The sequence below is a fragment of the Oreochromis niloticus genome, linkage group LG14 (genome assembly GCF_001858045.2).
Source record: "Oreochromis niloticus isolate F11D_XX linkage group LG14, O_niloticus_UMD_NMBU, whole genome shotgun sequence".
In the NCBI taxonomy this organism is placed as follows: domain Eukaryota; kingdom Metazoa; phylum Chordata; class Actinopteri; order Cichliformes; family Cichlidae; genus Oreochromis; species Oreochromis niloticus.
Genome location: NC_031979.2, coordinates 5,240,343 through 5,267,400, shown reverse-complemented (window position 1 = coordinate 5,267,400; position 27,058 = coordinate 5,240,343). Strand labels below are relative to the sequence as shown.

General features: G+C 40.0%; 1 protein-coding gene across 3 annotated transcripts; it reads left to right on the top strand.

Moving 5' to 3' along the window:
- The first annotated feature begins 1,640 nt into the window (after window positions 1–1,640).
- On the top strand, window positions 1,641–19,428 carry akap1b (A kinase (PRKA) anchor protein 1b). Of its 3 annotated transcripts, none has more exons than XM_005463297.4 (11): window positions 1,641–1,793; window positions 8,347–9,950; window positions 10,313–10,437; window positions 11,458–11,584; window positions 11,751–11,878; window positions 12,938–13,115; window positions 13,544–13,694; window positions 17,091–17,158; window positions 17,335–17,408; window positions 17,510–17,575; window positions 18,190–19,428. In XM_005463297.4, the coding sequence occupies exons 2-11, from the start codon at window positions 8,372–8,374 to the stop codon at window positions 18,250–18,252; spliced, it is 2,559 nt and encodes an 852-aa protein (XP_005463354.1). In that variant the 5' UTR covers window positions 1,641–1,793; window positions 8,347–8,371; the 3' UTR covers window positions 18,253–19,428. The 3 variants fall into 3 exon arrangements, with proteins under 3 accessions (XP_005463354.1, XP_025754020.1, XP_005463355.1); XM_025898235.1 differs by lacking the exon at window positions 18,190–19,428 and adding an exon at window positions 17,946–18,141; XM_005463298.4 differs by lacking the exon at window positions 18,190–19,428 and adding an exon at window positions 17,718–17,934.
- Window positions 19,429–27,058: the final 7,630 nt, after the last annotated feature.

Sequence of the window (27,058 nt, the reverse complement as noted above, 5' to 3'; positions counted from 1 at the left end):
CTGTGCAAGAAACTGCACAATGACAATAAAAAGCTCTAAGTCTCTAAGTCTAAGTTTCTCAATACTTTTAGCAGGAAAAATGGAAAATGGGTATAGTGATTTATTGAAACATGCAAGTGTATATGTATATGCATTATATAAGACAAAAACAGAGATTGTGCAATTCTAATTAGCTTGCAGGTCAGTATTAACATAACCCAAAGTCTATCAGGAAAGATTTATTGTAATTTATTTAAGCAGTCTGTTAGTAAAACTTTTTTTAATTTTGACATGTCATTTAGCTGACTGAAATTTGGAATTATCGAACTGAGCTGGTTAAAGTGTCTCTTACTTTGCTGAATGATTTGCATTTTACGACAAAAGGCATCTCCTGATTTTTTATATTCTTTGTTTGATTGGCTGTTTTTGTTCACTCAGCCTATATTTGGTATCTATGACAGTTAAGAGATGTTCTCCCAATTAATTTTTTCTTATACCACTGGAAAGCCTGTTTATTTCTCCTTGATTGGTGCCACAGTTGTAACTAAAATGCATTTGTGGGTTGAGGATGTGGGTTGTATCCATGAAAACTTGCAAAGTGTTCTCTGCCAATGACTAATTACCTTAATTGTTGTGCTAAGTTTATTAAAAGTATATTTCTTTTTCTAAAAAAATATAAAACAATCTTGTGATCAAAACCTTTGTTCAATTTATTACTAAACATGTAAACAAACTTTACTAAGCAATGAAATGAACACAAAATAATTATACTTAAACTTATGTCAAGTATAAATGGGTTTCAACAGGGCATATAACAAAAGCCTTTGCACTTGTTTTTACTGCACTACAAACTTAAAGTATGTTTGAAAAAACAACAACAACAACAACAACAAAGAAAACCAAAATACAGTACTAATGCCTTAAAAGGAAATACTGCCCAGATAGTGAGGTACCTTCAGAGAGAGTTTGTACTCTGTGAGTGCTCAATGTTTGGTTTACTTTGAAAAGCAGTTTTGTGAGACTGGTCAGGTGTGTCTAAGTAAGGGCAGTTGATTTGGGCACAATGACTCTCTCTCGCTCTCAGCTTAAATAACAGAGGGATTTGCATTTTTGATTGGAAAGGGATTTATGACATTTTAAGGCTGGGTCAATGCCTTGAGCTCCTTGTCTTGATGTTAGAACTGTTTCTGAGCAGCTTTGCTGTGTGGAGGGGTACATTGTCCTGTTGGAGCTGTAGGGTTCTTGGTCTGCAATGCAAAGTGATATAAATAAATAAATAAATGCCATTATTTAAGGTTGTCCAGCAGAAAATTGTATAACAAAGACATGCACCAATTTAATTTTACTTATCACACAAGGTGCAAATCCTTCTGTTTGTAAAGTTGTGCTACTTCTAACGTGACCTTTGCCTTAATCTGATGACATTCATTTATATAGTAAAATTATATGAAAACGGTGCTCTGTCCCATCTGTACTCAAAAACGAATGTTATTTTTTCCCCATTTTTATAGTAGAGGTGACCAGGATGATATTAAATCTACCTATGAAACTGCATGAGCTTAACAGAAGAAACGTTTACCTTTACTGCATTCTCAGTTGACGCAAGACTCCAAGCGGCTTAAACTTTAGAGTATCGCGAGATTTGATCAGCTGTTATGTCTGCGTGTTTTTTTCCTCTTTTTTTTTTTAAGACTGGTACTGGTCTGTCAAACACGTGGGGAGGAGAGTGTGACTTTCCACTAGCGTACGTTTCAAAAAAGCTCACGTTGTTAGTGTTGCTATCATCGTTGCGGTACCGAGGACCCAAAAACATTGTAAGTAAAATAATTAGTCCGGGAAGGAAATGGCACACTGAAAAAAGAGACTGTTAGCTTTTAGTTTTCTATGTATTGCATGCATGGTTCGGTTTCATTCACATTTATGTGAGTATATTTTAGGGGAAAAGACATTCACTTGCATTTCTAGTGTTCTCTGTGGGTCGTCAAATGTTTATTGTGTCACCATGTGATCCCATGTCATTGAAAAACTAGCCTACAAAGCAACTCCTCCTAACTTGCCATTCAGAACAGCACACGTAGCTTCTGTTGTAGAAGTTACATTTTCGCACTTGCTTTGTATTGTTGAGCTGTGCACGTGCCAACGTAGGAGCATTGGTTCTTGGATAATAATAAATGCATTTTGGCCCAGAGTTGGGAGTCATTGTCGCCAGGCCGGCTAGCAGGCTAGCATGAAGGTCTAAGGCCCATGCGGGGCATTGGCAGTCTTTGGCTTCAAATGTCCTTTAACCCTGCATCGATTAGAGATACCCCCTCGTTGGTGCAGTTGGGTATAGTTAACGACTACGTATCACACAGCTTTATGTTGTGGCCCAGTACGTCTGTAAGTCGGGGATATGAAACTCTGAAGTGGCTTTAATAATGTAGCCACATACGAACGTAGTCTAAAAATAATACAGTGCAGGGAACATGCCATTAGCTTATCTTTTTTCATGTTTAGCTAGCGTTAATTTTCATAAACGTCAAAGCCACTGTGGTTGCTATGTAGCTAACTTCATGCTTTGTATCCTGCACTGCGGCCTCCTTAAACAGCCATGCTGTATTTCGTGTTTGCATTAGGTCACAGCCATCTCTGCTACAGGGTTTCATCCCAGACGGTGCCAAACTCCCTATATGCATTTGTCGTATGGGATTTAACATCTTATTGGCTGCAGGTTTTTCAGTTTAGTACGGGGCATAACTTCGCTGTTGGATATTTTTTTAGAATCTGAAAAATTCGGCATTAAAAAAGACCTGGCAGCGTAAAGTAAGTTAAAGTTCTTATAAATTGCTGCCTGCTCATAAGCAGGGTCTAAGTATATATTTTTGCGCTTCTTTCGAAGGTTATTTAGGTTTTAGTTGGCTAATGCAAAGAACTGTGAGGGATCCCCTTATAAAGACAAAATGAATCGCTTGAGTCACAAGTGAAAATGTTATTTTGGTATGCACAGTGAATTCATTTTTCCTTACCATATAGTCATGTAACGTTAAACTTCGAGAATTATATATGAAATTCACATTGTGGCCTTTGTACTTCCTAGCTAGCTAATTGTGTTAGCCGGTCTGTGGCGATGGAGTGCATGACCACACGCCACGGTTTTGTTTTGTTCTTTTGTTTTTTTTGTGTGTGTGTTTGTTTTTATGCTGGGACAGAAAGCATCGCCACTAGCATTATAGGGAACTACACAATGTCCTACAGTTGTAGTATTAAGGCATAGCTAGCTGAACGCTTTTAGCATTTATTGAGTCGTTGCTGAAAGACGGCTGGGGTGTTGAGGCGCACCTTCTGTACATCACTGGAGCCTGGGTCACATGTAAAGTGGACTGGTATGTGGCTGTAGCAACTATCAACGCCACCTAAGTTTACTAAGTTGTTAGTAGCAGCATGGCTCCTGTAAGGTCTTGACTTTTGCCCATAGGGTATGCAAGACTTGACAGCATATTGTATTAATATCCCGGTCAGTCTGCAATTCGGTTTGTTTACATAAAATAATTTGGTTTTCATTTATTTAAAAACAGTGTCACATTCATTGTTAATTTGTCGTAGTGTTGATGGTGAGTCCCAAGGTTCATTTAACATGAATGATGGTGATTAAAGGGATATGAGAAAATGTATGACATGAAGAATAAAGTTTAAACGCAAACAGGTGGGAATTGAGTGACACTGAACTTGTTGGTATGCAGGTATTTTGAGGCCGCATAATAATTTTACACTAGTCTGTCTGTGCTGGCATGATGTAAGATTTAGAAGGTGTAAAATAGTTTAATCATTCCTGTTTGAACAGCCAAGGTCACAGTAAGAGATGATCTTACAGTTTATAGACAGTCTTGACTATAAGGCCAGGAAAGGAACCAATAAAGACTTGTCTGACCTGTAAGGATAGCTCTTCATTTTACAGCTTGTTGCTTCCATTGTGACCTTTATATGGTGAGTGTGTTGTCCTTGGATTTAACAGCAACACACACAAGCTACACATGAAGTCTGGGAGCTTCATGTGTTGCATCTTTGCTGGTCCTTTCCGGACAGATCTTAAATGTTACTCCTGGGATCTGCTGGAACCACTCGCCCAGTTTGGGAGTCACTGCTGTAAGTGCTCTGATTGCCACTGGGACTGCTGTTGCCTTTACCCATCACTTATTCTCTAGCTCCTCTCTCAGCCATTGGCATTTCTCAAGCTTTACATATTAATTTTTCCTGATTTTTGCTTTCATTTGGTACAGTTACATGTACTACTATGGCTTTATTCCTCTGCTTGTCCACTAGTAATATTTTAGTTGTTTAGCCATCACCAGTTTGTGTGAAATCCCACAGGATTTAGCTTGGTCATTTTCAACCACCCTGAGGGGCATATTCCGTTTTGACCTTGGGACTTCCGGGCCATACTCTGCACACATGTTCCTGTATAGTGTGCCAGCCACCTTGTTACTGGGTTTCATGCGAGTTCCATACATTATCCAGGTAGCAGAGGTCACTAACGTTTGCTCTATTCCATTGTCTATATCCATAGCCAGTCTTGTTAAAGATTTCAGTGATTTGCTGTCTTTTTTTTCTTTTTTTCTTTTTTTTTTATACCCAAATTAAATAAAATAAAGGAACCCCCCCCCCCCCCCCAAATCCACCTTATATAAATAGGTGATGCTGAGGATTTCCACTTTAACAGCATTAGCTTTCTGGCCAAGTTGTGAATGCCATTAAGTTCTTTTTAAAAGGAGAGAGAGTTAGTCAAAAACCCTGCTTTCAAAACAAAGCTATCAGCACTCGCAGCATTATCCCTTTCAGTTACATTGAACAAATATGAAAGATTTCTGACTGAAATCTTTGCAGAAAGGGACAGGTCGAAAACATGAAGTTTCCAAATATGTTACTTTGGAGCTTTGACTGCTTCTTCAAGGTCAAATAAGGTCAAATTTTCATTATGTCAACCTTTCATAAAATGCTTCATCTTTAAAACTATGCTTAAAATTCTACTTCTGTGTTTGTATTGGCAACATTTAGAAAATTATACTGGTAAATGGGAAATCTAAATATCACATAGTTTTGATCCAACACATTTGACCTCTGATGTCTTTTTTTTAAAGATTGATCCCCAAAATGCATTTTATCCAGGGGTGGGAATTGGCACCTACCACTGGGCAAATGCAGGTAAATTTATGAAGTGGCATGTAAATCTGAACAATAGACAAGCCACCATGGCTTGTCTATTGTTGTGTTTTTGTTTGTTTGTTTGTTTGTTTGTTTTTCTGTTAATTTTTAACAGAAAAAAAAAATGTTCAATTTGTACTCCTGACCTGTCTGGGGCAGCAATGCGCTTGGGTTGCTGCTAGTTTTTATTACCACTATTCATCGGCAGCACGTTTTAAAAACCTTTGCCCATGCAACAGCACATTAATGACTAACATTGTATTGTGGTTGGATTCTCAGTTGTTCTTCTGACTGAAGTTTCGTCCATTTACAACATCCTGCCATGCAATTGCATTTGTCGATAACCACTGGGAATGGTCACGTTAACTTTTATGGACTGGGAAAAAAAGTTAGTGGTTGTCCTCCAGCTTCACTGTGTGTATATTATTCTAACCATAGCTGTGTACCTAGCAACAACATAGCACATCATTATATACCAGCTAGTTGACTTCAGTAACCCTACAAACATCATTACTGTTTAGTTTTCCAACATAAATGAAGACAGAAGTGATAGCAGAGCTGTACTTTTAGTTTTTCAGAAATCCCTCTGTCAGAACATGGTATATCATCTTTAGATGCCAGTAAGTTAGCTCGCTAGTTTCTAACTTCAGACTCCGTTAAAATTCATAAATTCTGTTTTGGTGGATGCCTGGATGTTAAATTTTTACACCTGGTAGAGCAGCCACACTGATCATTTTGTTAAAGATGAAAGAATTTAGACAGTTTGTAACTCTCAGTGATGCTGCAGTGTTTGTTTGAAGTGGAGTTTGGACCCGGAAACGGCTAATAATGTCAAACTTAAATAGCGAATGGAAAACCAGTCGATCCGAGTCGAGTTGTGGCGAGTTTACAATTCACTGTCTATTACTGGGGATGGGAATCGAGAACTGGTTCTCAGTAGTCCAATTCCTTCGAATTGTTAGTCTGTTTTCCTGTCGATCCCGTTTATTGGTTCCATTTGTACTTGTACTACAATCAGCTGACTCAAGTTTGCCTGTCAGAGTAGGAAAACATGGTCTCCGTTTCTACCTTTTCATGTTTCTACAGTAGAATCACTGTAATGATCGTTTTAAAGTCTTTTTGTGCTGGTTTTTAACTTTGCTTTGTGCTGTCGGCTTCGTTTTCATACTTAAATGTTAGAGAAGGGTCATAAATGTGTGCTCATAACATAGGGATTTGTGTTGGTGTGATTAGCCTAACTGGTGCAATTTATTTGCAGGAATGTAATGTCGTTGATATGCTGCTTGGCAATGGTGGTCACTGTCAAAGCAAAGATGATAAGATCCCAGTTAAGGAATCAATGAGTGATAAAGATGAGAGAATCAGAATCTACCAGAATAAACTAAATTCTTAGCAATTTTCACCCCTTCCTATTATCCATTACCTACTCCTTCAAAATTTCTGTGTAATCAAAGTCATGTTACATGGATTTTATTTTATTTTTTTAAAGTTATGTTATTGCACACCAAATGTGTAAGAAGAAAGAAAATGTATTGAACCTAAACAAAATACAAAACTATTCCCTACAAGTACATAACACCCAGGTGGATGTTTGCACTCTTGGAGTGCTGCTTGAGGGTAAAACTGCTTCTCTACACGCCAATGTGCATCATAATGAATCTGTCACTTTGAAAAAAGATACAAGCCTGGTTCAGGGTTAGGAATTTTCTAGTAATCCAAGTAGGAATGGCTTCTTCCAAATTGTTTTATAAAACTTGTCTGGGAAGCCCTCTGGGCCTGGTCTTTGCCGTTTTGTAAAGATTTAACTGAAACATCAGTTATAGGACAATAGAATTCCTCTTTCTCATTTAACCACACTTGCAGTTGGGCACAGCATTTTAAAAAGGTAAACAAACAAAAAAAGCAAGAATTAAACTTTCATGGAGTTTCACTTGAGGACTAATGGGTGGAGAAAAGGAAACAGATCAACCTTATTTACAAATTGAGTGGCGGGTCTGTGATGGAATACAAGCATATAGCCAAATCTTGTTAATGTGATAATTTGAGAACAAGATGACGTAGGATTTTGAAATTCATATTATATCTGCTAGGAGGCTGCTCCAATCTTTCTCTCATCTACAGCACAGACCAAGGGCACCATTAAAAATAGAACAAAATACAATATTGTTGCAAATATGACAAGACCTTTGTCCATTTGTCACACGAGGACTGAAGCAATTCTGGCTGCAGTAGAGCCTGAGGCAGGGTATAACTGAGACGGGTAGTTTGTCACGAGCGAAATACTGGCAGAAAATGAGTACTCTTGTAAAACTATGAGTTTAGTGTTGAATTAAAACATATTAGTCTTCTTTTCAAATGTGACAATTTGGCACATTTGAGCTCTGAATAGGGAGGGGAATCTAATCTGTTTCTCAGTAGTTCAATTCCTTGGAATCGTTAGTCAACGCATATCGGTTCCACTTGCGCTGTACTCGACAGATTTCAGTTTATGCCACAGGAGGAAAATGTTGTCGTCTACAAGGAGCAGAAAACTAAACTCACCTGCATGGTGTATGATGCCACTGCATCCAAGTGCCCTTTCGATCCACTGCTTATTCACATAACGCAACAATGGACTCTGTAGTTTACAAACATCCAAACCTGTTGATGAAACTGTAACAGCTGTGCTCCAGTTATCCAGAGCTTTTTAAAACTATACCTCCTAAAGTTTATGCCATCACTCTGAAGGGCTTGGTTTGGGGTTTTGTTTTTGTTTGTTTGTTTTTAAGCCTACCCATGACATCATTTGCATCTCTCTTTAGACCTCATAGCCATTTATTCATAGCTATAAAGTGTGGCTGCAGTACCAATAAAACTACCATAATAAACATACTATACCTTCCTTGACAAAGACCTTGCACCCTTTTCTTCTCTTGGAACATCCAAGAGGTTATTTAGATGAATATAAGATGAACATCAAACAGGAATGTAATTGGTAAATCAAAATAAATTTCAAGGTTAACAACAAATTTACTACTTGTGTTCAAGCAGCTCTCTAAATGTCAGGAATACTAGAATTTAATTTCGGATTAGAATTCCTTTCTAAATCAGCCTGTAGTCAATAAGCATGGTTTTCACACATCCGTTAGAAGTTGCATTTAGCTTGAAATGTTCCTCATACAAATGTTTGTATGCTGTTGTGGCTTTCAGGTGTAGCTGCTAGTGTCTTGAGGAAATGCCACTGAGGTTTCGCTCTGTTGTACCCTATACACTGCCCGGAGTACTCGCACTGATTGGATGGTGGTGGTACATCTCACGAAAGAGAGAGCGGCTCATCAACCATGACAGGACTGAGGGAACTCCAACCACTACGGACCTTAAAACATCTTCAGCAGATGGTAGCAATGGTTTGGTGGAGAAAGACACTGTATCCCCCACAAATGACACAGACAGCCCCATTCACAGACCTCCAAAGGCCAGTAACCAGAGAACACAACATGAAAACATTTCACAGATCAGTTTCCAGCACACCGAAGCATCACCGTCACTGGCACAAAGTTCTGAAGAATTTTCGTGTAATTCTGAGAGAATGAAACAAGGAGTCCATAGGCCTCCACAGTCAGCGCTGCCATCACTTGATAAAGATGACAGCTTACAGGTATCATCGAAAGACCCAGAGAGGAGCTTGTCACTTGCCTTGGGAACAGAGCTCAACCTAGTGAAAGATCCAGTATCTGATCTAGAACAAGCCACATCGGAAAAAATCACATTTTCCTATCAGTCTACCAAAGTCACCAGCTCCTTTCCCACAACATCGCTGCTTTCTGGTGCAGAGAGACCAGACCCAGAGGGGGAAGTTGCAAAGAACCACAGCACTAATAATACACAAGATGAAATGGTTGGATGCATGCTCATCCCAGCCAATGTAGAGAGCGTGGACCCATCAGAAGCAGACTCTCTGGATTCCATTCCACCAGTGCAGGATTTTCACCAACACATACTGTCCAGCACACCAACTGCCCCAGTCCTGGCCTCTACATCACTAAGTATTGTCCAAAACACAACAGCAGTAACACCAGAGGACATATTGGTATACGGTAGCCCTGGAGAGGAGCATGATCTTGAGAATCTTGCTGCTCAACTTATAACTAAGGTCATCTCAGCTGCCACCCAGGAAGTCCTTAGTGTCACAAGTTGTCAGGTTGTGGACAAAAGCCTGCCTAACTGCAGTAGTGGTGGACTATACCCAAAACTCGAGCCAATCATAGAAACACAGAAGCACCATCATCTCTCGACAAGCCCTTCTCAGGTAGGCTGTGATTGTAGAGAGGCAACAGAAAAAGAAGGGCAAGCAGTGCCTAATGGATGCTCCTCATCTCCAGTATGGAAATCTGTTGATGTCAGTCACATAAATCATCAGAAAAATGCTGTTCACAGCAGCCACTGGTCAACACAGCTGCCCCAAGAAGCACAAACCTCACCTGTGTTGAACATTAAACAAAAAGGTGACGATGCTGCTCCGCTGGCCGAGGACTCGGCCTGCAGCACTTGCCACTCTGAGGATGGCATTAGCAGTGAGGATCTTCAAAGCAGCATGTTTGACAACCAAAGTGATGTGATCCAGCTTACAGACATCTCCGCAAGAGAAGCAGCACAGGGCCAGGTGCAGACTGAGAGTTTGACAGAAGGCTTAGTTTTGTCTGCAACTGAAGAAGACTCTCTGGATGCAGCGTGTGAGATAAAGGGGCTAAATGCAGTAGGTGTAAGGAATGGAGCTCATGGGACATGTGAAGTAGAGACGGATCAATCTGGAGGTGAGAATCTCTCTCATTGAGTTTTGTATGTTTCTCACGATAGCAAATTTTTTCTTGTCTTTTTTTTTTTTTTTTTTAAAGAATGATACCAGTGTGTTTCAAAATTCGGTGTACATCAGCAGGTGCAGTGTTATGAGTTTGTGTAACAAATTACTGCTAACTTGGAACATATAGAGGCTCATTTGGCCTTATTTGCAGTGTATTCCCTGTTATTGGACAGCGGGTCATAAAAGGCCCCAAGAATGTGATGCCTGTTAACAAACACATAATCAGTGACAAGATCAAAGCTGATGATGCCTGGAATCTGAAAATTCAGTTACTGTGAATGACAGCATTGGTGCTGAGATTGTTTCCATTGACAGGTTCTGATGTAAACAGTATGGACTCTGTGGATAGCGGATGCACTATGGGTGCCCTAGAGAGTAAGGGCAACCATGCTGCCTCCTCAAGCACTGAGCTGATCATCTGGGAGATTGAGGTACCAAAGGTGAGTAAAGACAATTCATGTGAAATACAAAACCATATATTTCGTCCATGATTTCAACACTGTACACCTCATACTACTCAATTAAAATGTTAATGTCACTATTGCATGCAGGAATGCTTGCATGATTCTACAACTAGGCAAATTTACATTTGGTAATTGTAATGCATTCATAAGAAAACAACTTAAATATGACCCTGATTAGTGGATTTTGCAAGGCATGGTTGTTTGGTTAATTGGGCATCTCTAAACTGGCTGCACATGTGAGGTAGAAGACTTTTTATTGCATATAGAATACAATCCTGTCTGAATGAGTGGCCTGTAAGACAAGTACCGTGTAAATGCCTGTCTGTATTGGCGATTCCTCTGATCAGCATCAGGAATATTTTGAAATATTTTATTAAAAAATATAAAGAAATAAAAGTACTTTTATTTTGAAGTACAAGTATAGCAAGCTTTTGACATAACATTGTGACACTTGAAGTTGGTGGTTCGCTCTTGTGTTGAAGATGTAATAAAAGAATTGTTGTGAAAATCAGGGTAACTGGACAAGCACCAAATTTCAACCAATGCCTATCTACTTTGAGGTACTATAATTTTATGAAGGTAAACTTTTGCATGGCTTCATTGGGTACTACTAAAATTACTGTACAAAAAATTGCTTATTATGGAATTACCAGTAACTGAAACAAATATTTCCAACAACTGGCAGCCAACTGGGTTGACTAGAATGTTGGAACACTCGGGACCATAAGTAGGGACTTTTTTTTTTTTTTTTTTTAAATGGTTATAATTACATTAGAATCATGAATATCCTCTGACATTAACATTAGCACACAAACTGTAGGCTTCATGACATGCGTTTTCAAAGCTGAGCAGTTGTCTATATAGTGTATTTTAAATATTTTGTCATAACTTGGTGAGCAGCTTGCTAGTGGGTTTGATTAAATGTTCATTTAAACTGTTTAAAAGAACTGTCCTGTTCACTCAGTATTGTCTGTTCTGCCTGTCCTGTTGTACCAGCATCTTGTAGGGAGACTTATTGGAAAGCAAGGTAGATATGTGAGTTTCCTAAAGCAGAACTCTGGAGCAAAGATCTACATTTCTACTTTGCCTTATACACAGGAGTTCCAGATTTGTCATATAGAAGGTGAGTACTGAGGAACTTGTCCCCACATCTTTCCATCTTCTTTAGAGATTTGTCAACAAATGTGATTTTGACCATAGGAGAAAAGCACAAGCATTTTAAAATTCCTGTATCTTAGTTGTTCATTTGGTCTAGTGGTAAAATTTGACCTTGCTTGATCTTTCTCCAGGGACACAGCAGCAGGTTGACAAAGCCCTGTCGTTGATTGGGAAGAAATTTAAAGACCTGGACCTGAACAATCTATATGCTGCACCACCACCTCCACTTACATTACCATCTCTTCCCATGACTTCATGGGTGAGGAAAAACATTGTGTTAATGATACTTTTTGTTTTTTTTTTTGGTTTTTTTAAACCCCTCTGCTGTAAGGCGGATGGCATATGTTGAATTTGATACACTCCGTTGAGCAAGCAGGTGGAAAAGACACCCAAGTTTGTGAATGTGTTGACTCGATAACGAGGCAATGTAGGGGCTTCAAACTGATACCATAGGTGTACCTACTAAAACTGTTGCGTAATTTTGAATCTCAGTGAGGAGATCCTCAACATAGGATTTTGAAACTGATACCGTAGGCGTGTCTACTAGGAGGCTGAGGAGTAGCACTGGCAGTTGCCAGTATTTTTAGTATGATTATTGTAAGTTAAAGAGAGAGATAAAATGTGCATGCATAAAATATTCTCCTTTTGCATTATCTATTTAAAGAAAATGAATACATTTGCACAACATTAAAACTGCTTTGCCATTTTACACATAGCTCAGTCTTTAGGCTTGAGAAATTGAGTTATGAAGACATATGTATGAATGCATCACTTCATAAATGTTAGTTAGCAGGGACATGTTCCATCTTTTCCATCATTTGTTTTAATAGTTCTGTGGGTTCTTTCATATTGCCTAAGAAAAAATGTTTACAAATTTAGTGCTGGGTTTTCCATTAACATTACCTCACCTGCTTATAGTGCTAATTTATACCCCGTCTGTCCCTCTGTTATAAATTTGTTGGTGTAACTGTACAGTTCTTCAAAAACTGTTTGTTATGGAAGACAACCACAGTGAAGGTCTGTTTTAGTAATAATTGACTGAAATAGTGTTAAGCAGTGTTTCTGCTGTTTGAGTTTGACTGATTTTAAAAAAAATTAAAATAAAAAATAGATATATATCTATAGAGATAGATCGATCTATATTTTTATATTTTAATTGGTCTATTAAAGATTCAGGTAAATTGGCATTATTTAGAAAGCATAGTAGATAGAGAAACGGTATGGAAGCAAACCTCAGTATGAAGGTCTGCATCATGTTGTTATTGCTTGCTGTCAGTTTTATGTATGGCCAACATTTGTTTGATATTTGTCTTCTCAGCTTCTCCTTCCAAGTGGAGTCACAGTTGAAGTGATAGTGGTGAACATTGTGTCAGCCGGTCACGTCTTTGTCCAGCAACACACCCACCCCACGTATCATGCCCTGCGAAGCCTTGACCAGCAGATGTTCCTTTGCTACTCGCAGCCAGGCACCCCTGCCTTGCCCTCACCTGCTGAAAGTAAGCTTAGTTGTACTGTGGATACCGCTAAATGTGTAAAGTTTCACATGCTCTAGTTCATGCTCTATTGTGTCTAGTGACACTATAGATTGTTTTAATGTAACTTTGTCATTTGAATTAAAGCTAATTTAAAATGATCTTCACTGCATTAGTGAAGCTGTAGTTCACTTAGCTCAGCTTTGCAAATTGCAAATACATTTTTAGTAAACTAACAAGGTCCCTGTGTTTTGTTTTGTTTTTTCTACATTAAAGTAACCCAGTTTGATACATGGCTGAAATAAGCTTATTGTCACATACAGTGATTTGGGTTTTGGTTTTGGTTTTGTTTTTCTCCCCAGAACTTCCTAACAACAAGCTGATTTGGTAAAGGTCATTCAGCTACTTATAGCTTTTATTCTTTTTGTTTTTTTGTCTCTTCTGTTATCCAGTTGGTGTGATCTGTGCAGCTCCTGCAGTTGAAGGAGCCTGGTGGAGAGCTCAGGTCATCACCTTCTACAAAGAATCGAATGAAGTGGAGATCAGATACGTTGACTATGGAGGCTATGACAGAGTTAAGATTGACTCACTACGGCAAATAAGGTTATAAGAGTTCTCACTGTATTAAAACTTGTGTTCTAAGATGGAGTCATTTAAAGTGTTTGCTTTATAAAACATGCCTCACTAACATAAGCACTTTTTTTTTCCTTTGCTTAAGTGCTTTCTATCTAACATTAACACACATTCTTACTTCTCGAGAGCAACTTGGTTGATATTACGCATGCAGACTGGAACAGCCAGTAGATTACCTCCCACCCCAAACAAAGCATTTGCTGATCAGACAGTTGAGTTGTTGTGTGATTCTGGTATTTGTAATACATTTATTTGATTCAGAATTAAGTAGTGAAGTGTTAATGCCAACGTCAGCAAGAAACTAACAAGTGTCCTGCAAGGTAAAATTGCTGTAGAAAGTTATCCCAACTTGCAGACTAGAGAAGCTGGGGATCAGAACACCAACCTTGTGATTAGTAGATGACCCACTCTCCCACATCAAAACTTTTTACTGTGAGGCGTCCCCTCAGTTCTTGAACTTTCTAATGCCCTAACCTGAAATTATGGAGTATTTGGAAGGTAAGGTTAGCCCATTTGGTATTAGTTCTGTCTATATATCCACATTTATAATAGCAAATAAATAAAAATAAAAGTGCACAAAAGAATTATGGTTGTTGATGTTGCAGAGTTTGTCCACCAGAGGGTATTCTACTCCCTTTGGCAACAGGTACTAAGGCCTGATTTAGACTTCTGTAGTAAAACTTTGTAGAGCCTATGATGGAATCTACATAAGTGGACAACATGATTACTCAGTGCTGCATTATGTGCTAATTACCTTGTGGTTGTGTCTCTCCAGTGAGTACTGGGTCTGCCCCAAGGAATCCTCCCGGTAGAACATACCCAGAATACCACACCTAGGAGGTATCCAGCAGGCATGCTAGTCAGATGCCTGAACCACCTCAACTGGCTCATTTCGGTGTCCTTTCAGCAGCTCTACTTTGCCCCTCTTGAGTGAAAGAGTTCCTCACTCGATCTCCAAGGGAGAGCCCAGTCACTCGTTAAAGGAAATGCTCCCTTCTCCTTGCACTTGTGTCAGCAAGACCCATAGATTCCTCCACCAAGTGATAGTAACTCATTCCTGGCCCGTATGGGGGCACTTTTCCAGCGTTTGCCCTTTTCCGCCTGTGAGCCATGGTTTAGGGCTTAGAGGTGATGGGAAGCCAACAGAACCACATTATGTGCAAAACACGAAGATAAAATCCTCCGGCCTTGAGAGCCTTTCTTTCTCTCTTTCCCCATTGAAACCCCGAGGAACGCAGTCAAATCCCATCTCCAGGTCAACAAAACTCATGTAGACTGGGTGGGCAAACGCCTACGCACCCTTGAATGTCGTTGAGAGGATGCAGACCTGGTTTCAGTGTTTGATTACCAGGACCTCATGAATGAGGTTCGACTAATTGCCCTTTTCCATTAGTACCTACTTGGGTTGGCTTGGCGCAGCTTGACAAGATTTTTAGGGTTTTCCATTAGGTTATAGTACCTGTTACCAGGTAATTATTTTGTTATGTACTTATCCAGCTAGGGTTTAAAGTGATTTGAGTTGAAAATGAGTCTGAAAATGTGATGTCAATAGATTCCAATCCACCAACTGGCTAGTCAGTGGTGTCACTCACTGAGTAATGTGAGCTTCTCATTCACAAAATCAAAGGCACCATTTTTTTTTGAAATCCAGCAATGGCTACACAAAAGTATACAATATATACCATATACAGTACCACATATACATGCCATAAACCAGCGGTCCCCAACCTTTTTTGCGCCACGGACCGGTTTATGCCTGACAATATTTTCATGGACCGGCCTTTAAGGTGTCGCGGATAAATACAACAAAATAAAACCAGTACCGGTACCAAAAAACAGAAGATTTATTCATAACATACGTGAAAAGACCCAGGAAAACAGAGTTAACGATAAAAACGATAATAAAATAACGCTGAAAACCGATAAAAACCCTGAAAACCATACATTTCACACCTGAGCCTCAACTCTCGCGGCCCGGTACCAAACGACTCACGGACCGGTACCGGTCTGAGGCCCGGGGGTTGGGGACCGCTGCCATAAACCATTGCCTTGAAGTCCTCCTTTGGCATACGTGTCGCATACAAATGATGTAACTGGATTTTCGTTGGTATAAAGACCTCACGCACATTAGGAGGTAATCGATTGGAGTGGAACTGACCCAAGCAGAGTAGGTTTTTCAGACTTGGTCTGGCTGGGCTCCATAGACTAGGACCCAGCCACCAGACACTCGCTTGTTCTTTAGAAACCCAGTAACCTATGGCAGGCAAGGGACACTGGACCTTGTGTTGCATATGGGTTATCTGAATCACACTGTCTGACCCTCCACTCAGGGCTAATTTCCCATGGGAGACCGTACCATGGGGGAAATTGCCCCTGAAAGCATAGCTTCTGGGATCACTGGAACACAAACCCCTTCACTATGATAAATTGGTGGTTCATGGAGTGGCTTATTGATTTATTATTCTGAATATTTGGGGGTGGCTACTTGGCCACCTGGTCAAGGTTGGTGGTTTGTTCCAGTTTGCATGCCAAATATCCTTGGGCAAGATACTAACCCCCAAGTTGCTCTCTGATACATCCATCAGAATATGAAAGTGTGTGAATGTTGGATAGAAAGCACTAAGAGCATAGGGGGGAAAAAAGTGCTTGTGCGACTGGGTGAATGAGGCAAGTTGTGTAAAGTGCTTTGAGTGCTCAGAGTAGAAAAGCGATATACAAGAACCATTTCATTGATGTAATTCAAAAACTGAAAGTAACCAGAAATGCATAATAAGCTTCAGGGGTATGGAACAGATCAGTTGGCAGCATTGAGGCAATGTGTAGTTCGTTGAGAAATGCACATCAGGTTACACAATAGGTTGTGGTGTAGGATTTCAGAGCGGGTTGTGGTTAGAATGTAGCTAAAGCATGGATTTCTTGCTGAAGCATAAATATTCAGTAACACAACTGATATAACCAAAGTTGAGCAGAGCATAATTGAATAACACATGGTGTGCGTGTGCGCGACTGGGAGTGAGGAAGATCTGCCAAATCTCCAAATATTTGTCTTTTGAATCAGTCAGTCTGTAGTTGGACTGTTTGCTGTGGCTGGATATACAATGAGTTCCTACAAATGTCTCTAGCTGTTTGAGAAAAGGTCTGTTAGTGGAAAAAAATCTTATTTTAGACAAATTCAGGAAGATTATCAGCAGAATTTTTGTGTGTTGTGGTTGACAAAATAATTATACTGAGAATAATTTTACAAGTTTAACACAGGCTACACTGACTCTCTAAGGTCACGTTATCATTTAGTACAGCCGAAGAAAACTATATTAAACTGCAAAGTGTATATACACTACTCCAAGTCTGCTCATTGTTATTTTCCAGGTCTGACTTTGTGACACTACCATTTCAAGGTGCTGAAGTATTACTTGACAACATTGCACCACTACCAGGTACAGTTTGGAAAAGTTTTTCAAAGTATGGGGAGATAATGGTGTACCTACCTAATGTCAGTGGCCATTTGTTAAAACAAAGTATAAACTTTGCCTTATGAAATCTGCAGATACTCTGATGCTGGAAGGATACCTGCAATGTTGTTCTGAAATGTGTTTAAATTGTGTGTGATCAGGAGAGGATCGTTTTTCAGCTGAGGCCACATCAGAGCTGGAGGAAATGACCAGAGGAGTGCCATTGCTTGCGCAGGTGAGACCACCATTCTCAGTGACTTTTTGCAATGTAGAAAAGTCTGGCATTACTAAGGTGTTTGTTTCGGGGGTTTTTCGTTTTGTTTTTTTTGGCTGAAGGTCTCCAGCTATGATAACAACACAGGCCTCCCGCTGGTCCACCTGTGGAACATGGTTGGAGATGAGGTATGACATAACCGTCTTGGATCCTTGCCACTGTTTTCATGTTACCTCTGTACCTCTAATATCTTAATTAATTAATCTAATCCTGTTCCTTTAAGACATAAGTCACTGATCATTTTTCCTGTTTCTTCCCCTCTTTCCCCAGCATAGTCTGGGATAGTCAAATGTGCGCTGCTGTAGTGCCACATAACTTTTTGGGTTTTTTTTTTTTTTAAATGAAAACTTGATTTAGAGTTCAATGAAGGTTAAATTTGTTGGGGGTTTTTTGTAATTTGTTTTTTAAATTGGTGACGATGTTGCCTATTTAATTGATCCCCCAAACCTCAGGCAGCAAGCACATGTATCTTCATTTTTTATGTATTTGATTTTTGAGGTATTCCCAGCTTGAGAGACCCCAGAGAGTAAAGGCTGGGATCTCTTTAAATGACTGGTCTTGAACACACATTTTCTTTAAATCACCCGATAATCCATCAGAAGCCATTGGAACACTGACAACGTAGAAGAGAATAGAGAGCGATGATTACTGATATTGCACAATATACACAAATAAATGCATAAGGCATCTTGAATTGGTTTTAACTGTAGTGATTCACTGACTGTTGGTCTTCTTTTTGCAGATTATATCTGTGAACCGTACACTGGCAGAGAGAGGCCTGGGTGTTTGGGTGGATGGATTTTGAACTTGCATGGTCTCTCAACTTCATCAAACAGTTCACTTGATCTAAAAAAACAAAAACAAACAAAAATCCCCCCCCCCATGCTATTGCCCTTTCCCCTCCTTTAAAAAGAAATAAATTGTTTGCAGGCATAATGGAGATGATGAACAAGAACATAACGCTACTTTAATATGAGACAGCCTTCCATTTTTGTTCTTGTGCTAAAATAGGAGAAAGGAAGACGTGTTTAAAAAAAAAAAACCAAAAAAAAACAACAACAAAAAACCAAAAAAAAACACTGTAACTAATGGTTCAACCAATATTTTATTTTGTTTCCTACACCATCCATTTTTGTGCTGGACCTTTGCACACTGACAGTGGATTGAGTGTGAAAGGACAGGTACCTGCATCAGTGTACTGTAGTCATCTGTAGGTTAGTGTATTTCAAAGCTGCCTGGCTTCTTGCCTGGAGTGAAAGTTGGGGACACACAAGCTTATAGCACTGCAAAGTTTAGAGATGATCAGCTCAGTGTTCCCTGTGGGAGCACTGAGCTGATCTACCCAGTCCTGTGGCCTCAGTCTCCTTTAGCAAGGACAGAGGAACTACCTTGTTGCTTTTTGCTTTGATTTTCTCCATGAAGCTGATTTGCTATAGCGAATAACAATCATGAATGACCTACCATACAAAATGTGGTTGAATGATTGCTCTACATGTTGGCAGGATGTGTTTTTTTTTGGGGGGGGGCCTGATTTTTCACCTGAGGAAGCAGATCGTTACATTGGGGCAATGCAAATTCCTCAACAGGAGATGTTCAGTTTGGCTGACAAAACTACAGATTGATTTTTGAGGTGCTATTTAAAAAAACAAATGAAATAAAAAATCTGTGTATTTAGTGTCCCCCATTCCTGGAGGTTGATTATTTTATACACAAAAGGTGAAATGAACCATATGAAAGCTTGTGATTGAATGTACTGTATTTTCAAAACTGATTACCAAATGGTTAAAAATCTGACCTTACGAGTAAATATAGTTAGTGTCATATGTTTTCATTTACGGTGGAGACTTTCTGCCTGTTGTGACACAGAGGGATTTCTTCTACACTTAGAAAGCTTGGTTGATTTGACAGAAGCCCAGACTTCAGTACTTCTAGTCAGACATGTTGAGGTGTATCTTCAGCTTCACGGAGCCATGATAAGCAGGCTCAACAACTGGCTTTGTTAACTAAATATACTCATGTGAACAAGTTGAGTTCTAATTTACAAATGAAATTATCACAGCTGTGAATGGAGTACCTAATGTGACAGACTGAAACTGACCTGATATCTCAGGAGCTATGTTTGGAGGAATATGTATGACCTAAATCCAGAAGTTGTTATAAACACAGAAGAACATGTTTATGTATTTAAAGTTGAGAGAGTATATATATATATATATATATATATATATATATAAAAAACTTGACTTGGGCTCCAGAAAGATTTTGATCTGATCCTCTGAAGTAGCCATCTGTTTATTAGCGGTTCACTGTGATAGTGTGCTTCTGTTAATACTGGGCTAGCTTTTTGTTGAAGTGGGGGGGGGGAAACAAAACCCGTTTTCTGTATTTCACAGTAAGAGCTTAGAGTCTTTAAAGGGAACTGATATTAGCCTACTGCATAAGAATTTATTTATTTAAGCTAGCTGACATGATGTAAGCCTGAGCATCTTTTATAGAGAGGCTTCAGAAGAGGAGCAACGCTTATTGTGGCAAGCTGGCTTGAATCACAAATAAGGATCAAATGTTCATATACTAAAACGAGGCTTGCAGAGTTGCAGAGCACAGATCGTAGCTCTCCACTGAAGAGAACACAGGACAAAAATGTACTGCAGGGCGGATGGAAAGAAACTATAAAATGAACAGATTATTTCAACCCATTTAAAAACTGAAGATGTGGTTTAACTGATCAATGGAGCAAGACAACCATACAAGAGCACTCTTCTGTCATTCATCGAGGTGGACAGAGAATCAGTCCTACCACATATTCACATGATGATTCTACAGATTGTATTTATCAGAGAGTAACTTGAAATGGTAAAATCAAATTGTCTGTTAGCACTTCCTCAACCTCATTCTAACATGAAAATGTTAGTGAGTTTGCAGGGCATGAATGAATCCTGTAATGGCCCAAGTTTAAATGATATGGACAATGTGCACTTCTTTTTTTTTTTTTTTTTTAACAGGAATGAAATCACTGTTACTCTAGCAATAAGGCAGCTTTATTGTGACTGAAGAACAGATTAGGAAAGGGGTTACGTGTTTAATTTTGCTAAGAACGTTGAATTTTTGTCAAATTCTTGATTATAGTCAAACTCCATGCATCTCTCATATGGTTAAGTGGTTTAGTGACTCAACTCGTTAAGCTAGCCGGTGGAAGAAAATGGGTTGGTTGTGTTCAAACCATAACATTGAGTTATATGAAATTAGGCATGCATACAGTGTGCTGAGCATCAGCCTTATTGGCTTTTGCATTTTTCCATCGATCCATGTTTTATATGATCTCTGCTCCCATGTGTGTATGTTGGGGGTTTTTTTTGGTTTGGTTTTTTTTTTTTTTTCTTCAATTCATGCTCGTGTTTATCCTATCAAAATTCCTTTTTGCCCAAAATCCTTCACTACAACCTCAAATTGATGCTTTTGTTCATTTTCCTGTAGATAAGATGACTGTACTTTTCTAAAACACTGAAGACAGAAAGATAAGGGAACATTTTTTTGTTTCTAAGATTTCTTCTATTTCATCCTGCCCCTGCCAGCTTTCAAATGTTTTCAAGCTGTGGGACTGACTATTAGGGTTTGTATCACTAGTCAAGTCATCATTTGATTATTTAACTGGATGTTAAACTGTTATGCCGAAACTCGATTAACATGTACAGATCAGTTTTTGTTAGGATTATATTAAGTTTGATTTGATTGTACAGATCTGTTAGGAAAAAAAAATAAAAGTTCTTGAAAGTGGTTTCAGATCGTCTGGAAGTGCCTTTTTTTTTTCTTTCTTTCTTTCTTTTTTTTTGTATAAATTTTTTAAACTGCTTTGGCATACTACTGTGTGATACTCCTCATCTCAGGTCAAGCCAGCTAAGAAAGTTTGGCTTTGTTGAACTTAGTTTTTTTTTTTTTTGTATTCTTGAATGGAACTGATACCATTGACTGACTCCCACGCTCAACTAAATCCAATTCTGGGACATTATAATGTGGTTCATACAGTCCTGATCAAAAGTTTAAGACTTGAAAAGACATCTGAAAAATGGCAAAAAAAAATAAATCATATTTTGCATGGTTGGATCTTAAGGATCCAAGTAGAGCTTCAGTGTGTAACAAGAAGAAATGGGAGTGAGACAAAACATTTTTTTGAGCATGAAATTTATTGAAAACAATGCTTAAACTGAAACAGGCTGTTTTACAAATGATCAAAAGTTTAGGACCACATGCCTTCAAAAGGCCAAATGTGTGTAAAAATGTGGATTCATTGTCATTTTCTGTCAGGGAGTCACACTGTCATGATGTTCTGATGGCCAAGGCAAAAAACTTTCCCTTTTGAACGTGGTCGGGTTGTTGAACTGCATAATCAGGGTCTCTCGCAGCATGCCATCACTGCTGAGGTGGGACGCAGTAAGACAGTCATTTGGAATTTCTTAAATGATCCTGAGGGTTATGGAACACAAAAAATCAACTGGAAGACTCCCAAAAATTTCACCAGCACTGAGCTGGATGATCCAATTGGCTGTCTGTCAAGACACTGGATGATACACGACCCAAGTTAAGGCTGTTACTGGTGCCGACTGCAGGCTGATAACCATCAACCACCAAGTGGCTTCAAAAACAATCCTCTTCAATGGTCTTGTCTCCTTGAATGCCACAGAACTGATCGTTTGGCACCAAACATGGGACATTGAAATCTGAAAGAAAGTTTTATTCTCTGATGAGAAAAAATTTAACCTTGATGGTCCTGATGGTTTCCAACGTTACTGGCATGACAAGCAGATCCCACCCGAGATGTTTTTCTACGCACCACAGTGGAGGGGGCGTCATAATGGGTTCCTGGGTTTCCTTCAGTGGAACAATGGAGGTGCAGGGTTGTCAAATGGCTGCTGGCTATGTCCAGATGTTGCCGAGAGCATCCCCATGACTGAGGGCCCTGGTCTGTGTGGTAACAACGGGGTTTTTCAACAGGACAACACTACAGTACACAATGCCCGCAGGGCAAGGGACTTCTTCCTGGACAATAATATCACTCTTTTGGACCATCCTGTGTGTTCCCCTGATCCAAATCCAATTGAGAACCTTTGGGGCCAGATGGATAGGGAAGTTTGCAAAAATGGACAACAGTTCCAGATAGTAGATGCCCTTTGTGCGGCCGTCTTCACCACTTGGAGAAATGTTCCGATTCACCTCATGGAAACGCTTGCATCAAGCATGCTGCAACGAATTTTGGAAGTGATCAACAATAACGTTGGAGATACTCATTACTGAGTTCATTTTTGGAACTCTGATTTCTGTTTTAGGGGGTTTACGGCTTTTTTTGGAGGTGTGGTCCTAAAACCAGGGGTCTTGAACTCCAGTCCTCGAGGGCCGGTGTCCTGAAACCTTACCACCTTATTACCACCTCAGCATGCATTCAAGTTCCATAGAGTCTTGCTAATGACCTACTAATTGTATTCAGGTGTGTTGCAGCAGGGACACATGGAAAAGTTTCAGGACAGTGGCCCTCAAGGACTAGAGTTCGAGACCCCTGTCCTGAACTTTTGATCAGCTGTAAAACTTTTTTGCCATTTTTCAAGTGGTCTTAAACTTTTGACAGGGACTGTATCTATCTGACGCTGCCAGGTTGGACCTCAGACTCAAGGAGCTCAGTGATGCCCTGGTCCACATGTGGAAGCGGATCCCCCAAGACACCACATGTTAGTCCCTAAATTTAAGGATCATCTCATGAGGATTTGGGTCAGGCATACATAGAAGCATGTGGGGTCCATACAAACTACTGTGCAACATTTTAAGTTGCAGCAATGCTGGATCTTTTTTTTTTTTTTTTTTTTTAACTTCAATTTTCAAGGTGTCTTTGAATTCAGCCCTCTGTAGATTGATAATTCTAATTTTCTAACGTTTGTTCCCAACATTAGCCAGTCCATATACAGCATGATTCCTTCCACCCCTTTACGATCTGATGTGTTTTGTGAAATTGTTTGTTTGAAGTGACTGATAGCTTATGGATAGTGAAAAATGTAACAGCTCAACATGGTAAAAAGTTTGAAACTAAAAGGTTGTAAATAATCAGCTAAAATAATTCGCCCAACGTTTTAAAAAATTTGAGGTAAAAGTAATAACGGTAATAGAACCGAATGCTGTTATTGTCACTATACATTTGTACAATGAGATACAGAGCATCTCCTACTCAGTGCAAAGATGCTGGGGGGCACTCAGTAGCGGTTTTTGATACGGGCGGTTGCCCGGGGCGGCATCACCGGCATCATCAAAAAAAAAAAAAAGAATGCCAGCGCATATTGGGAATGTCATAGGCACCGATCGGTTTTCTATCGCCTATTTGCTGGGAGTAAGGGCGCCCTCCGTTTGCGAGGTGCGCCTGCTGCTTGCGGCACAGAGAGGAGAGGGTGGGGCGGCGGGGCATTCGCTGGCTGAAGCAGCATTTGCTAAGTGTCTGTGAAGGTTCTCAGTCATCCAGGTCATCGTAGTCTAAGGAGCTGGGAAAGAAAAGCGTCTGGACTTCTTTGAGTTGCTTGAAGACGTTTCACCTCTCATCCGAGAAGCTTCTTCAGTTCTAAGGGTCAATTGGTGGGGAGTTCCAGATTTAAACCCAGTGGGAGTTTCCCCCCCAAAGAGGGACGAAGGACCCCCTGATGATCCTCTACCTAATCACATGAGCCAAGGTGTGAAAGCGGGTGGGGGTCCTAATCAGCCAGGGTTTCGGGTGAGCTCATTGTGAAACCTGGCCCCACCCTATCATGTGATTTCCTGAGGTCAGATGGCCCAGGATGTGAGTGGGCGTTAAGGCGTCTGGGAAGGGATCTCAAAACTGGATTATAGATGGCAGACAGTTGGTGTCGTAAACCACCACCTCTGTTCAAAGATGGTCGCTCACAGTGGACGTGAATGGCTTCTTTCACTCCTCTTTCAAACAGTCTGTCCTCTCTGTCCAAAATGTGAACGTTGGCATCCTCGAAAGAGTGACCTTTGTCCTTTAGATGCAGATGAACTGCTGAGTCTTGTTCCGTGGAGGTGGCTCTTCTATGTTGTGCCATGCGCTTGTGAAGTGGCTGTTTGGTCTCTCCAATGTAGAGGTCTGGGCATTCCTCGCTGCACTGTACAGCATACACCACATTGTAAAGTTTGTGTTTAGGAGTTTTGTCTTTCAGGTGAACCAGTTTCTGTCTGAGTGTGTTGCTGGGTCTGAAGTACACTGGGATGTCGTGCTTGGAGAAAACTCTCCTGAGTTTCTCTGATACACCGGCTACATAGGGGATGACAATGTTGTTGCGTCTGTCTTTCTTATCCTCCCTCGCTGGTGTCTGATCTTCTTTTCTGTGCATCTTTGCTGACTTTATAAACGCCCAATTAGGATAACCACATGTTTTAAGTGCTTCCTTTACATGTGTGTGTTCCTTCTTTTTCCTTTCAGGCTTAGAGGGAACATGTTCTGCCCGGTGGTGTAGGGTCCTGATAACCCCAAGTTTGTGTTCCCTTAGAACTGAAGAAGCTTCTCGGATGAGAGGTGAAACGTCTTCAAGCAACTCAAAGAAGTCCAGACGCTTTTCTTTCCAAACTCCTTAGACCAGTATTTGCTAACAAACTTGCAAAATAAAACAAAATAAAAACAAACCAACAAACACGAAAACACCAGACATTATGATACAGACTTATAATTTGCACCGATGTTTTTTTGAAATTCTATACGCGAAAAGTGAGCGCGAGAGCCCTCGGTGCGCCTGCTTGCTGCTGAAGTCAAAGTAAACTTTATTGTCATCTCTGCTACATACAGTACAGTATATAGAGAGATGAGACGACGAGGCTCCAGTTACAGCAGTGCAAGTAAACAAACAATAAATATAAGAAGAGTAAGAAAATAAATATACACTTTAGGACTAGGGGTAAAGGGATCAATAACAATTTAAAATTTATAATTTACAGTTTGATGATTTAAAGTCTCACACAACTCGTCGAAAGGAAAGGGGGGCTGGCTGCTTCCAAATAGAGCAGATTTCATTCATAATGTTGTGATTCCAAGCCCATTATGTATTTATGATTTGAATCCTGGGTTGTGCGAAATCCCAGAAATACACCCTAAACAAAGTGAATCTGTGAACAAAGGTGTAGGTCTATTAGGTTATGTTGTGGTGATCCTCGGGTTGGGGGCTGGGTGTTCATACTGGAGTGCAAAATTAAAACCAATGGAAGATGGACAAGAAAAGTTCAAAGCCATCAGGTGCTCAGTTTAGAAAAAAGAGAAAAGAAGAGGAGGAGAAACGAGCAAAAGATACAGGTAAGCAGATGTGTCATTGGATAATGGCAGGTCATGTATCCTGAAACAATCAGAATACTTTATTAATCCCTAAGGAAATTATGTGGGTTACAGTTGCTCCAAGAAGAAATGGTAAAAATAGTAACAGTAACAGACTAAACTCCAAACAATACATTATGTTACAGATTTTAATATTAATTATTCATTGTCAATTGTTGATTTGTCCTGTTCTCATTGTATGACAAATTATGATGGCTGTTTGGTAGCCGTTTGCATACTATGCATACTCTCTCTCTCTTCATATGTGCGTGTGTGTGTTTCTGTGGTGAAATTCAGTATGGTTCCGACAACAGTTTTATGTTAATGCACATGCCTTAATATGTTTTGTGTGTGTTTTGTGTGTGTGTGTGTGTGTGTGGGGGGGGGGGGGGGGCAGTGGGAGTGTTCGCCCAGGGCGCCAAACAGGCTAGGACCGCCACTGGGGCACTATATACATATGGACAGTATTAACAGAGAAAAATAATAATAATGGATTGGATTTATATAGCGCTTTTCAAGGCAAGCTACGGTTGTAGCCACAGCTGCCCTGGGGCAGGCTGACAGAGGCGAGGCTGCCATATCGCGCCACCGGCCCCTCTGGCCCACGCCAGTAGGCGGTAGGGTAAAGTGTCTTGCCCAAGGACACAACGACCAGGACAGAAAGGCCGGGGATCGAACCGGCGACCTTCCGGTTACAGGTACGCTTCCCAACCCCCTGAGCCACGGTTGCCCCATGATATATATATATATATAAAAAAAAAAAAAAATATATAAAATGTACAAATATACAAGCCAGTTCTAAAAAGTAATATGTAAAAAATGGTGTTATGTATATAGAGTTGGGTTATTGCACATAGAATTTGGTATTGGTGGTTCATAGAGGAAAAGGGGGGGGGCTGTGTTATCGATGCATGTGTGAGTTCAGGGTGGTTATGGCCTTTGGGAAGAAACTGTTTTTGAGTCTGTGATACCAACATCTAGTTGAAACTGTATAAACCAGAGGATGGATATTTTGATCATGAAAGATGGACTTTTATGCAGAGTTACGGTGCTCTTCTGATGGCACTGATTTTGGAGCGCATGCGCCGTGGCAAGACCTTGGCAAGTCGGGCACTCTTATTAAAAAAAGCCCACCAGCTCGCGCACTTGAAACTTGCAAAACAAGTTCACGATGTTTAGTGTCATTTTGTTATGTTCCATTAGCTACTTCACCTCAAATTTATCTGTTTTGGATTTGCAATATCTCAAATAGACATTTTTCATCATGTAAGACATCGAAAGA

Coding starts and splice junctions, on each gene's coding strand:
- akap1b (XM_005463297.4), top strand. CDS start 8,372: ATGCCACTGAGGTTTCGCTCTGTTGTACCCTATACACTGCCCGGAGTA. Junction 10,438..11,457: donor GGGAGATTGAGGTACCAAAG/GTGAGTAAAGAC, acceptor CTGTTGTACCAG/CATCTTGTAGGGAGACTTAT. Junction 11,585..11,750: donor CCAGATTTGTCATATAGAAG/GTGAGTACTGAG, acceptor ATCTTTCTCCAG/GGACACAGCAGCAGGTTGAC.